The sequence below is a fragment of the Macaca mulatta genome, chromosome 12, assembly GCF_049350105.2.
Source record: "Macaca mulatta isolate MMU2019108-1 chromosome 12, T2T-MMU8v2.0, whole genome shotgun sequence".
NCBI classification, from domain to species: Eukaryota; Metazoa; Chordata; class Mammalia; order Primates; family Cercopithecidae; genus Macaca; species Macaca mulatta.
The window spans coordinates 9,295,830-9,309,527 of NC_133417.1; the positions used below are offsets into that span (position 1 = coordinate 9,295,830).

At 45.0% G+C, this 13,698-nt stretch overlaps 2 protein-coding genes across 29 annotated transcripts in view; both read left to right on the top strand.

The window, feature by feature from the left end:
* Positions 1-13,698, top strand: part of SAP130 (Sin3A associated protein 130) — an 84,068-nt gene that overhangs the window by 47,806 nt on the left and 22,564 nt on the right. For 16 of the 28 annotated variants that reach the window (XM_015109821.3, XM_028830605.2, XM_015109824.3 and 13 more), the window contains exon 15: positions 2,744-2,848. The exons of the other annotated variants lie outside the window; for them this stretch is intronic. In XM_015109821.3, the coding sequence (XP_014965307.2) occupies positions 2,744-2,848 (105 nt within the window). The remainder of the gene's footprint in view (positions 1-2,743; positions 2,849-13,698) is intronic. 28 annotated transcript variants of the gene reach the window in all.
* The window catches only part of WDR33 (WD repeat domain 33), a 325,821-nt gene that overhangs the window by 47,064 nt on the left and 265,059 nt on the right, over positions 1-13,698 (top strand). The gene's annotated exons all lie outside the window — the stretch shown is intronic.

Genomic DNA, 13,698 nt, shown 5'->3' on the forward strand with positions numbered 1-13,698 from the left:
GAGTCAAGTTAGATTGTGCAGGTGTATCTGTATGCCCTTTGGAAGGACATGATGGCTAGCACTTTTTAGTGATAGTGGAACCCTGTCTTCACCTTTAATGATCGGAAATGGTTTGCCAGCTCCCTGGCCCCTCAGGCGCTTGAATGCTTCTCCTGCCTCCACCACCGCCACCCCCCAGTGTGAGCACTTAGCACATAAGCTCAGTGAGCCTTCCTGACCCTGTCTGTGTACTCCCATGCCCCTCGCCCGTCTTCTTTCTTCCCACCTCCCTCCCAACGGAACTCCAGCTCCAGAGGGACCCCAGCAGCCTCCTCCAGTCCATTGATCCACCTTTTCATGTGCCTCCCTGCCTCTCGTGGCATCTTTCTCTGCTCTTCCTGATTCAGAGTCTGTGGTCACTGGCAGTCATTGCCTTACCCCCACCTCACTTCACTTTGTCAAAACCAGACTTAAGTCCAATTTTCTGCTTCGTTTATGTGGCATGTACAGCAGATTATGGCAGGGAAAGCCACCTTGCCAACTAACTGGCCTTGCTCAGCCTCACAGACGCACTACGGTCTTAAAGCAGCCCATCAAAGTACACTCGCCTGCACCACTCCAGACAACTGTTTTATGTTTCCTTCTTTCACAACTCCCAGGCTTCTTCCGTCTTCACTGTTAGTCGACAAACTTGCTCCTTTTTTGAGAAAAAGAAAATCAAAAGACAACTTTGGAAGGCCGAGGCAGGCGGATCATCTGAGGTCAGGAGATCGAGACTAGCCTGGCCAACATGGTGAAACTCCGTCTCTACTAAAAATACAAAAAATAGCTAGGGCATGCTGGCGGGCGCCTGTAGTCCCTGTTACTCGGGAGGCTGAGGCAGGAGAATCACTTGAACCCAGGAGGCAGAGATTGCAGTGAGCTGAGATCGTGCCACCACACTGCAGCCTGGACAACAGAACAAGACTCTGTCTCAAAAAAAAAAAATTTTTTTTTGAACATGAATATATGCCTGTCACCCAACTTTGGTTCTCAGCTTATCAGCTCTTGGCCAATTTTGCTTCACCTATATGCTTACCTACCCGCTCCTATCATATTATTTTGAAGCAAATCCTAGATACCATGTCATTTCATTTGTATGTCTTTCAGCATGTTCCTATGGAGAGATACATAACATTAAAAAACCAATAACCCCTTAATATCAAATAGCCAGTCATTGTTCAGGTTTCCAGTGGTCTGAAATGTCACACAATTTGTTATATTTTATATTATTTATTTGAATGAGTATTCTGATAAGATGCATACATTGTGATTAGTTAATATGACTTTTAAAACCATTTTATTATTGAGGTTTCCTCTTTTTTTTTTTTTTTCCTGCAGTTTATTTGTTGAAGAAACTTGGTCTTCTGGGCCGTACCCTCTCTGGATTTTGTTGATGGTATCCCCAATATATTCATTTCCTAGGGCTGTTGTAACAAACTACCACAAATCTTCTGGCTTAAGGCAACAGACATGCATATCTTATAGTTCCAGTAGCTAGAAATCTGAAATGAAGGTGTCATCAGGGTTGGTTCCCCTGGGAGGTTCTCAGGGAGAATCTACTCGTGCTGGCTGCCAGTGGCTGCTGTTGATCTTTGTGTTCTTGGCTTGCAGGCACAGCACCCCAATCTCTGCCTCCGTCATCACATGGCCTTGCCCTCGTACCTGTGTCTCAAATCTCCCTTCCCTTTCTGTTACTAGGATACTTGTCACTGGATCTTAAACTAAACTCTACATCCAGAACTCTACATCCAAATGTAATTAAGGATCTCAAGATAAGAGATTACATTAATTACATTTGCAAAGGCCCTTTTTTTAAGTAAGGTCACATTCACAGTTACTAAAGATTGGGACTTACATATATCTTAAAGAACTCAGTTCAACCTGTTGCACCCATAGTGTAATTTCACTTGTTCTGTCCTCCACATTTTCTGTAAGTTGTTACTTAACTCCGAAGGTTTGATCTGATTTTTCTTTTTTTTAATTGCTGCTTGTGGCAAGACTGCTTCGTAGTTTGGTGATTTGGTCTCTTACCAGAAGGCACACAGTGTCTGGCGGTCACCCTTTTTGAGATGTTGGTGGCTCTGAAGATCAGTACCCGGATCCATTAGTGATTAAGTGTTGTAAACTGGTATATTCTTGTCTAGTTATTCTCTCTCAAATCCACTCTCAACTGGTATTTGTTCCCACCACTTTACCAAAACTAAATGTGTCAAGATTGCTCCCGTTTTCATAGTGCTAAACTGATGGTTAATTCTCCATCAGAGCCTTCCGTGGCCTCTCTGCTGTACAACACAATTGATCTCCAGCTCTTCCTGGATCAGGTTTTTTCACCAAGCTTCCAGGTCTTTATAAACACCACAGGCGTAGTGATAACTGTAAACACTTCATATGGCTTTCAGTGTGAATAACATTCAGCAGAAGGGAGATGTGGCATGCTAGCAGCAGCTGAAAGAGTCACAGCGGTTGCTTCTTGGAGGGAGCCTGACAGGAAGTGAGCAGGAATGGGGAACGGGTCTTTATTTTAAAGACTTTTTGTACTATTTGGGTTTTTTGGTAATGTGTCTGTGGTATCTGAGAAAATAAAAATCCATTTTAAAAATACTTAGTCAATGTAGGGCTTTTATTTTGTCCTAGGTATGCCTGGCAAATGCGTATCTTGTATTTCTTATCCTTGAATGCCCTTGGACTGCTATTTTCCGGGTTTGTCTCTTGTCTCTTTCAGAATGGCGGTTCGGAAAACCCTCATTCCTCCTCAGCCTCCTGATGTTGCTAGTCCTCGAGTGGAAAGCTCTATGCGGAGTACATCTGGGTCACCTAGGCCTGCAGGGTGAGCACCTAAGTGTTCTTAGCACTCTTGCTTGTAACCACACGTCGTTGCAGTGGCGGGGAGTCTAATATGCCTGCATGACATAGTCTTGTTAGGTTGTGTTGCCCAGGCTGGAGTGCAGTGGCTATGCTCAGCCGCCATCATAGAAAATCGTAACACACGACAGCCTTGAACTCATGGGCTCAAGTAACAAGCCATCGCTTCCTGAGTAGCTGGGACTATAGGCATGTGTCACCACTCCCAATTTACATGCTCTTTCTAGCTGCATCACCTGAAAGCGTTTTTCAACCTCTCTGATTCCCATTTGCTTCATTTATAAAGTGGGCATTGCGCATTCATATAACATCTACCTCATAGAATTGTTGTGTATTTAAGCAAAATGATACATTTAAAACACTTTGTATGTGCCTTATAGCAAACACCCAGTTGCTATGGCATTCAAAAATGACATCGTGACAGTATTTATTTTTGTTTTTTCTGTTTTTGAGACAGAGTTTTGCTGTGTTGCCCAGGCTGGAGTGCAGTGGCACAATCTTGGCTCACTGCAGCTTCTGCCTCCCACATTCAAGAGATTCTCCTGCCTCAGCCTCGGGCGTAGCTGGGATTACAGGCATGTGCCACCACACCTGGCTTTGTTTTTGTTTTTTTGTTTGTTTGTTTGTTTGTTTTTTAAGTAGAGACAGGATTTCGCCATGTCAGCCGGGCTGGTCTCAAACTCCTGACCTCAAGTGATCCACGTGCGTCAGCCTCCCAAAGTGCTGGGATTATAAGCATGAACCACCATGCCCGGCCTTATGACAGTGTTTGTTCTTTCTCTTCTCATTCCACAAGTAATATTATATTGGAAAAAGTAATTAGAGAATATAAAAATACTTTAAGTATAAAGTGAAAATTATTGTCTCATTCTCTACCCACATTGCCAATCCCACTTCCTAGAATAATGTTGACCAGTAACAGTTTTGGGGTTTTGTTTGTTTGTTTTTTCCTGTAGACTTCCTCTATGGTCAGGAAAATAGTTCTGATAAGTATCTTTCCACATCTTTTTCTGCATACACATGTAGATAGATTGATAGATTCTTTTTGTTTGTTTGTTTTGAGACAGAGTCTTGCTCTGTCACCAGGCTGGAGTGCAGTGGCGCTCACTGCAACCTCCGCCTCCTGGGTTCAAGTGATTCTCTTGCCTCAGCCTCCGGAGTAGCTGGGACTACAGGCGTGTGCCACCATACCCAGCTAATTTTTGTATTTTTAATAGAGACAGAGTTTCACCATGTTGGCCAGGGTGGTCTCTATCTCTTGACCTCGTGAACCTTGGCAAACTGTCACACTCTAAGTTGAGGTCTATTTCCATCATTCACCCTTTGCCCTTCAGTGTTGTGGAACATCTCTAAGACTTCATTAAACGTGAAGGTTTTTGCCAGCATAACTGCTGAGACCTCTTCATCCTTTTCCTCAAAACCACGTTGCCTTCACTTCTTCTTGGACTCTGGGTACACACTTTATAGCACCATCTTTCTGTGTGATGGCAGTTTGCTGATTCACTCAACACCACTCACAGTCATATTGACTTCTGAAATGCTAAAACCAGCCTTCCCTAGCAGTAATTCATTTTCCTAATTACCATTTTCTTTCAGTGTGGGAGCTAACTTCAACACTTCAGCCTTGAATAATTATAATTTTTTTTGGTTATTACTATTGTCAGTCCAAAATAGAAATAAACACTCTATTTCTGCCTTAAGTGGCTTTCCTGATGCAGTTTAGACTGAAAGATGATATAAAGCTACTTTACCTTCCTTTTTATATTCACTACATTTTTCAGTATGGTCCATACAGCTTTTTACAAGTGTAGGTCTTCTCCTTTTTTCTCTTTGCTGGTCCATTTTGAAATCTTCAAATCACATATAATTTCACTTCTGGCCTCATCCCTTTTTGGTCTTTTGCTGCATTTTCATCTTGGTTGACCCATTCTCACATTCAGTCTTCCGTTTTCTTAAAATTTCACATTGGTTTATCACTGGGACGCCAGAGCAACACAATGACATGCTTTGTTTGCTTGATGAACTGTTTATGCGGAACTGTTTATGGTCAGTGATTGGTCATTACCAGACTTAAGAGGTGATGTGATTGGTTACTGATCATCATGGGCCTCTGTTAGTTCCGTGGTGATTTGGGGACCGTAGAGCTCGCCACGTAACAATGGGGATACATTCTGAGAGACACATCAGTAGGCAATTTCATTGTTGTGTGAACATCATGAGTGTCACTATACGAACCTAGATGGGATGGCCTACTGCATACCTAGACTGTATGGTCCAACCTGTTGCTCCTAGGCTAAAAACCTGTACAGGACTTGACTGAATACTGTAGGCAGTAGTAACACAGTGGTACATATTTGTGTATCTAAACATAGAAATTATAATCTTTATTTATTTATTTATCTTTGAGACAGAGTTTCAGTCTTGCTGCCCCAGGCTAAAGTGCAGTAGCTCAATCTCGGCTCAGCACAACCTCTGCCTCTGGGGTTCAACCGATTCTCCTGCCTCAACCTCCAGAGTAGCTGGGATTACAGGCATGCACCACCACGCCTGGCTGATTTTGTGTTTTTAGTAGAAACAGGGTTTCTCCATGTTGGTCAGGCTGATCTTGAACTCCTGACCTCAGGTGATCTGCCCACCTCAGCCTCCCCTAGTGCCGGGTTTACAGGCGTGAGCCACCGTGCCCGGCCAGAAATTGTAATCTTATGGGACCACTGTCATGTGCGTGGTCCCTTGTTCATTGAAACATCCTTATGTGCTGCATGACTATTCTGATATTTACACGTGTGAGCTTCGTGCTCAGTGAGGACTACCTGTGTATTCGGAATCACAGGACCAGGAAGGAAGACTAGCCTGGAACCGGAGGGGAGAGCTGCACAAAATGGCTTAGAGATGACACTGAGAGCTGGATTATTTAGGGCCTTGTGGGCTGTTCAGAAACCTTTGGATTTTATTCTAAGACAGAGAGCCATTGGAGGGTTAAGGCATAGGAGTGACATGATCTGACTTATTTTAAAAGAATCCCTCTGGGTACTGCGCTGAGAATAAACTGCAGCAGAGCAAGGGTGGAAGCAGGAAGACAAGTGAGAGCTGATAAAACCGTTAACTATCTTCACGGCTTAAACCTGCATGGAGGTAGTGTTGTTGTTTGTTCATTTGTTTAATGACATAGGGTCTCACTCTGTCACCCAGGCTGTAGTGTAGTGGTGCAGTCTCAGCTCACTGCAACCTTAACCTCTCAGACTCAAGCAATCCTCCTGCCTCAGCCTCCTGAGTAGCTTAAGAGCCACCATACCAAAGCTCATTTTCTATATTTTTTTTTGTCGAGACCGGGTTTTGCCATGTTGCCCAGGCTGGTCTGGAACTCTTGGGCTCAAGCAGTATTCCCACCTCAGCCTCACAACGTGCTGGTATTACAGGCATGAGCACCCCACCCTGCCCATATGTCTTAACAAGTGTTTGGATTCTGGATACGATTTGAAGGTACAGCTGACAACATTTTCTGATGGAATGGAGAGAAAGAGAGGAGTCAAGGATAGCTCCCATATTTTACCTGAGCATTCTAAAATGAGGAAAGCTCTGAGAAGAGCAGGAAAAAAAATCAGGTTAGTTTCAGTCGTTTTACTTTTGCAATATCTATGTGGTTGGACACCCAAGTGGAAGTGTCAAATAGACAGATATAAAATTCTGAAGTAGGCTGGGCGCAGTGGCTCACGCCTGTAATCCCAGCACTTTGGGAGGCCAAGGTGGTTGGATCACCTGAGGTCAGGAGTTTGAGACCAGCCTGACCAACATGGAGAAACCCCATCTCTACTAAAAACACAAAATTAGCCGGGTGTGGTGGTGCATGCCTGTAATCCCAGCTACTCGGGAGGCTGAGGCAGGAGAATCTCTTGAACCTGGGAGGCGGAGGTTGCAGTGAGCCGAGATCGCGCCACTGCACTCCAGCCTGGACAACAAGAGCAAAAGTTCATCTCAACAACAGCAACAAAAAAATTCTGAAGTAATACAGCTCTAGAATTGAAGATAGAAGTCCATGCTGGTGATAGAGATTTAGGAATTGTAAGCAGATGTTCTTTAGAGCTGTGAGAGTGGAAGATGGTATAAATAGAGAACAGAAGTGGTGTAAGGACCAGACCTGAGGACATAGCATCTTTAGAGGTCAGGAAAATGAAAAACCAGAAAAAGTGACTGTTTCTCTATACTATGTGATGTTCTGAGGTGTGTTGGTGCCACAATTAGTCCTCAGCTAAGGAACACTTCAGGTTTTTAGTTGCTTATTTTTGTTTTATTTTTAGAGACAGGGTCTTGCCCAGTCACCCCGGCTGGAGTGCAGTGGCGTGATCATAGCTCACTGCAGCCTTGAACTCCTGGGCACAAGGATCCTCCCACCTTAGCCTCCTGAGTAGCTGGGACTGCAGGTGGGCATCATTATGCCCAGCTATTTTTATTTTATTTATTTTTTTGAAACAGAGTCTCACTCTGTTGCCCAAGCTGGAGTGCACTGGCACCATCTTGGCTCACGACAGCCTCTGCCTCCCAGGCTCAGGTGATTCTCCTGCCTCAGCCTCCCGAGTAACTGGGATTAAAGGCACCCACCATCAGGCCTGGCTAATTTTTTTTTTTTTTTTTTTTTTTTTTTTTTTTTTTTTTTGAGACGGAGTCTCGCTCTGCCGCCCAGGCTGGAGTACAGTGGCCTGATCTCAGCTCACTGCAAGCTTCCGCCTCCTGAGTTTACACCATTCTCCTGCCTCAGCCTCCCGAGTAGCTGGGACTACAGGCGCCCGCCACCTCGCCTGGCTAGTTTTTTGTGTTTTTAGTAGAGACGGGGTTTCACCGTGTTAGCCAGGATAGTCTCGATCTCCTGACCTCGTGATCCGCCCGTCTCGGCCTCCCAAAGTGCCGGGAGCTAATTTTTGTATTTTTGGTAGAGACAAGGTTTCACCATGTTGGCCAGGCTGGTCTCAAACTCCTGACCTCAAGTGATCTGCCTGCCTTGGCCTCCCAAAGTGCTGGGATTATAGGGGTGAGCCACCACACCCAGCCTGCTAAGCTGATTTTCATATTATTTTTGTAGAGATGGCGGTCTCACTGTGTAGCCCAGGCTGGTCTTGAACTCCTGGCCTCAACTGATCTTCCCACTTCAGCCTCCCAAAATATTGGGATTACAGGCATGAGCCACTGCACCTGGCCTGTTTTTGTTTTTGTCTTTTTTAAAACAAAGTCTCGTATGGACTTAGTTTTCCAGTGTTGGTCCCGGAGGTGAAGAACCTGCCATGAGGTACAAAAGTCTCCCCGTGAGCAGCAGCAGGTGCAGAAGTAGGGTGAGCAGGGCTCTTTTTCAGGCTGTTGGATTTGGTATGCTTCAGAGAAGCTGTGGAGGTGGGGCCCGCACAGGCACTCCGACTGGCTTTATTTGCAGTAGGCAATCTGTGGCACCTGAAAGTAGAGAGCACTTGGATTGTGAAGAAATAACTAGCTGGAAGAATGAACACCCCACACTCCCACTCCCAAGTAAAAGTAATCTCATGTAAATGGCCGTTTTAGAACTAGCCCCACTCCATTCACTGATGAGTAGCAAAAAAGGATTAATACGAAGATAATTAAAATTAAAACGTAAGAAAGGAGCATCAAAGTAAACTAATCTGTTCCCTAAGACACTGACCAAAAAACGTTGACAGGGGACAGATGAAATTTGTAATGAAACATGCCACCATGAATTTAAATAACGTAACAAATAACCACCTCTGTGGAGGAAAACACAAAGTTCAAACACAAAAGACTCCTGGAGTAAATGGCAAAACATGAAGCGATGATACAGGAGTTGACAGGACTCAGTAGAGAACTAATGAGGATACCACAGAAGGAAGGCAAAATTCAAACTGCACAAGATGGTATTGGCCGTAGAAGATAGAAATGAAAAAGTGGATAAGATAGAAAGAAAGATAGTCATGTGTCGTGGCTCATGCCTGTAATTCTAGCACCTTAGGAGGCCGAGGTCAACAGATGGCTGGAGCCCAGGAGTTCGAGATCAGCCTGAGCAATATAGCGAAACCCCAGCTCTACAAAAAATAAAAAAGTTGGCCGGGTGTGGTGGTATGGGCCTGTAGTCCCAGCTACGCAGAAGGCTGAGGTGGGAGGATCACTTGAGCCTGGCAGGTTGAGTTTATAGTGAGCTGTGTTCATGTCACTCCACTGCAGCCTGGGTGACAGAATGAGAACCTGTCAAAAAAAAAAAAAAAAAAAAAAAAAAAGCGAGAGAGAAAGATTAAAAAAAAAAAACCTACAGAGCATACTGTGATAGAAGTAAGACCAAGCATGCGTCATATCATGTCGTGTCAGTGGCTTCGTTGTGGGTTGAGTTGTATCCCCCAAAAGTCGTGTTGAGGTCTTAACTCCCAGTACCTCGGAATGCCACCTTATTTGGAAATAGGGTCATTGTAGATGTAGTTAGTCAAGGTGAAGCCCTGCTGGAGTAGGGTGAATCCTCAATTCAATATGACTGGTCGTTGTCTTTTTTTTTTTTTTTGGAGGCAGTGTCTTGCTCTGTTACCCAACCTGGAGTACAGTGAGTGGTGTGATATATGGTGTGATATAGGCTTAAGCGATCCTCCCACATTAGCCTCCCGAGTACCTGGGACTCCAGGCATGCATCACCATGCCCAGCTAATTATTATTATTATTTATTTATTTTTTTTTAGACAGAGTTGCTCTGTCACCAGGCTGGAGTGCAGTGGTGTGATCTCAGCTCACTGCAACCTCCGACACCCTGGTTCAAGCTATTCTCCTGCCTCAGCCTCCTGAGTAGCTGGGATTACAGGCACACGCCACCATGCCCAGCTAATTTTTGTATTTTTAGTAGAGACGGGGTTTCACTATGTTGGCCAGGATGTTCTCAATCTCCTGACCTCATGATCCGCCCACCTGCCTTGGCCTCCCAATGTGCTGGGATTACAGGCGTGAGCCACCATGCCTGGCCCATGCCCAGCTAATTTAAATAAAAAATTTTTTTTTTTTTTGAGATGGAGTCTGCCCTCTCATCTAGACTGGAGTGCAGTGGCACAATCTCGGCTCATTGCAACCTCCATCTCCTGGGTTCAAGAGATTCTCCTGCCTCAGCCTCCTGAGTAGCTGGGACTACAGGAGCGCACCACCACACCCAGCTAATTTTTGTATTTTTAGTAGAGACCGGGTTTCACCATGTTGGTCAGGCTAGTCTTGAACTCCTGACCTCAAGTGATATATCCAGTTAGCCTCCCAAAGTGCTGGGATTACAGGTGTGAGCCACCACTACTGGCCTAAATAAATTTTTTTAGTAGAGACAAGGTCTTGCTGTATGGCACAGACTGGTCTCAACCTCTGGCTTCAAGTGATCCTCTTGCCTTGGCCTCCCAAAATGCTGGGATTAGAGGCGGGAGCCCCTATACCTGACCTGTGACTAGTATTCTTAGAAAAAGGGGAAATGAGGACACAGACAAATACGTGATGTGAACGTGGAGGCAGAGACTGGGAAGGTGCCGAGGAGTAACGAAGACTTCCAGCAAAGCCACCAGCAGCTGGGAGAGGAGGCCTGGAATAGTCTGTCCTTCCTTCAGGCCCACAGAAAGAGCCAGCCCTGCTGACGCTTAGATCCCAGACTTCTGGCTCCGGAACTGCGAGACAAGCGGCTTCTGTTGAAGCCACACTGTTTGTGATGGTTTGTCGTGGTAGCTCTAGCAAACGAATACAGGTGTTACCTCGCCTGTTTCCGGACTGCATTACAAGCAGAACCCACTTCTGCTCTGCCTTGTGTACAGAGGCCGGCCAAACACAAAGTGATTCAGGAAGGTCAAAATGAAACAGTAAGTAAAGGGATGGCGAACTTGACTTGTGCTGACTCACAAGAGGAGATTGATACGTTATCGGGAGGGAGGCAGGTGTCATAGACAACCACTGAAAAAATTGTATTACTGGGTAAAAAGTCATAATTAAATGTAGTAAATACTTAAAACCCAGTACTTACTAATTATTCAACTACATTTTATCCTTCTTCCCATTGAATAATTACGTAGAATGGTGTGCTGTTTCACGTCCCCCCCGCCCGCCACCAACCTCTGCCCCACTCCACATTGAAGAACACATTGGCAGCTTGAAATTGGCCCTGGTCGGAGCACTTCTTCCACAGAAGTTATCAATAGCACTTCATTTACTGTTTTGTTGATCATCTAAGCAGAGATTGGTACGTGTTTTCAGTAAAGGGAAAAATAAAGAGTAAGTTATTTTAGGTTCTGTGAGCCGCATAGTCTCTGCCGTGAATCCTCACATCTGGTGTGGCTGTACTGAAAGACTTCATCTGCAGAACTGATGTTGGGCCGGGATCTAGTTTGTCAGCGCCTCGTCCAGACATAAGAAAGGAATGGAGAAAGCATTAGTCATACACAACTTGAAAGTGCTTGTCAGGCTGGACGCAGTGCCCTCACGCCTGTAACCCCAGCACTTTGAGAGGCTGAGGCGGGTGGATCACTTGAGGTCAGGAGTTTGAGGCTAGCCTGGCCAACATGGTGAAACCCTGTCTGTACTAAAAATACAAAAGTGAGCTGGGTGTGGTGGTGCACCTGTTGTCCCAGCTACTTGGGAGGTGAGAGATTTGCTTGAGCCCAGGAGGCAGATCTCTGCAGTGAGCCGAGATCGCGCCACTGCACTCCAGCCTGGGCGACAGAGTGAGACCCTGTCTTTTTTTTGTTTCTGAGATGGAGCTTTGCTGTTGTCACCCAGGCTGGAGTGCAATGGTGCAATCTCTGCTCATTGCAACCTCCTCCTCCCAAGACCCTGTCTTTAAAAAAAAAAAAAAAAAAACTCTAGCCACGGTGGCTCACGTCTGTAATCTCAACACTTGGGAGGCTGAGGCAGACAGATCACCTAAGGCCAGGAGTTTGACACCAGCCTGGCCAACATGGCGAAACCCTATCTCTACTAGAAATACAAAAAATTAGCTGGGCGTGGTGGGGGCCACCTGTAATCCCAGCTACTCTGGGGGCTGAGGCAGGAGAATCGCTTGAACCTGGGAGGCGGAGGCTGCGTGAGCTGAGATGGTGCTATTGCACTCCACTCTGGGCAATAACAGTGAAACCCTGTCTTTAAAAAAAAAAAAAAGCTTTCCTATAGCTGTTACATTATGAAGATGCCAAAAAGTTAAGGAAGCGTTCTGCATGTGTTCGAAACCATTATCTGACTCAGGAAAGAAGTCTCACGTGTCATTGTGAATATTTCCATTTTCTCTCATACTGATTTTTTAGGTCTGTTCCATTGTACTTGGAAAAGATCCTTTGGGTTCAGTCTATACATTTTTTGAAATTTGAATTTTGACCTAAAGTATGGTCTGTCCTGGAGATTGTCCCATGTGCCCTTGAGAAGAACATGCAATCACTGTTGGTGGGTGGAGTATTCTGTGTATATGTTAGGTCTAGTTTGTTTAGTGCTCCAGTTCTCTGTGTCCTTGCCAAGTTTCCATCTGGATGTTTCATCCATTATTGAAAGTTGGGTATTGAAATTTCCAGCTATAGCCAGGTGCAGTGGCTCACACCTATAATCCCAGCACTTTGGGAGGCTGAGGCGGGTAGATCACGAGGTCAGGAATTCAAGACCAGCTTGTCCAAGATGGTGAAACCCTGTCTGTACTAAAAATACAAAAATTAGCTGGGCGTGGTGGTGGATGCCTGTAATACCAGCTACTCAGGAGGCTGAGGCAGCGAATCGCTTGAAACTCGGAGGCGGAATTTGCAGTGAGCTGAGATTGCATCACTGCACTCCAGCCTGGGTGGGTGTCATCCTCTCTGTCTCTCCCTTTAATTCTGTCAGTATCTCCTTTATTCTGCTACGTGGGGCACCGTTCTTTGATGCGTGAAGGTTTATAATTGCTGTATCTTTTTCTCTTTAGTGTGGTGTGAACACTTAACATGAGATCTGCCCTGGTGGGGAGAGGTTTAAATGTACACTGTTGTTCATTGCAGGCACAGTGTCACACAACAGAGCTCTAGAACCTCTTCGTTTCGCTTAACTGAAACTTTATGCCCTTTCATTAGTAACTGCTCATTTCTCCCAGTTCTTTGATCTTCTTGATGAATCTTTTGTTAATATAGTATGTCCTTTGTCTTGTTTTGGATTTAACATCCATTTTCTCTGATATTGATACAGGCCCACAGCTTTCTTTCAGTTACTGTTTTCATGAAATATCTTTTTCCATCCTTTCACATTTTGTATGTTATTGAAGTTAAGTTGGTATCGATGCAAACTAGATTGATATGAATTTAGACTGCTGATTGTAATCCCATGGTAACCAATTTTAAAATACCAGTGAAAAAAGATAATGTCATCTGAGAACTCAAGTTACACACACAAATATTTTTTCAAAAGATTTATCAAGCAAAGGTAAACAAATTGAAATCTTATCAGAAAAGGTGGAATTCAGCTTAAAAGCAGAACACAGAGGGTCCTTTTTTTTTCTTTTCATGAGACTTAATGTCACTCCTGTTGCCCAGGCTGGAGTGCAGTGGCGCAATCTCAGCTCACTGCCGCCTCCACCTCCTGGGTTCAAGCACTTCTCCTGCCTCAGCCTCTTGAGTAGCTGGGATTACAGGCACGTGCCACCACACCCGGCTAATTTTTGTATTTGTAGTAAAGACAGGGTTTCACCATATCGGCCAGGCTTGTCTCGAACTCCTGACCTCAAATGATCTGCCCGCTTCGGCCTCCCAGAGTGCTGGGATTATAGGCGTGAGCTGTCGCTCCCGGCCCACAGAGGGTCCTTTATAATGCTGAAGAATCTAATTTACAATGAAG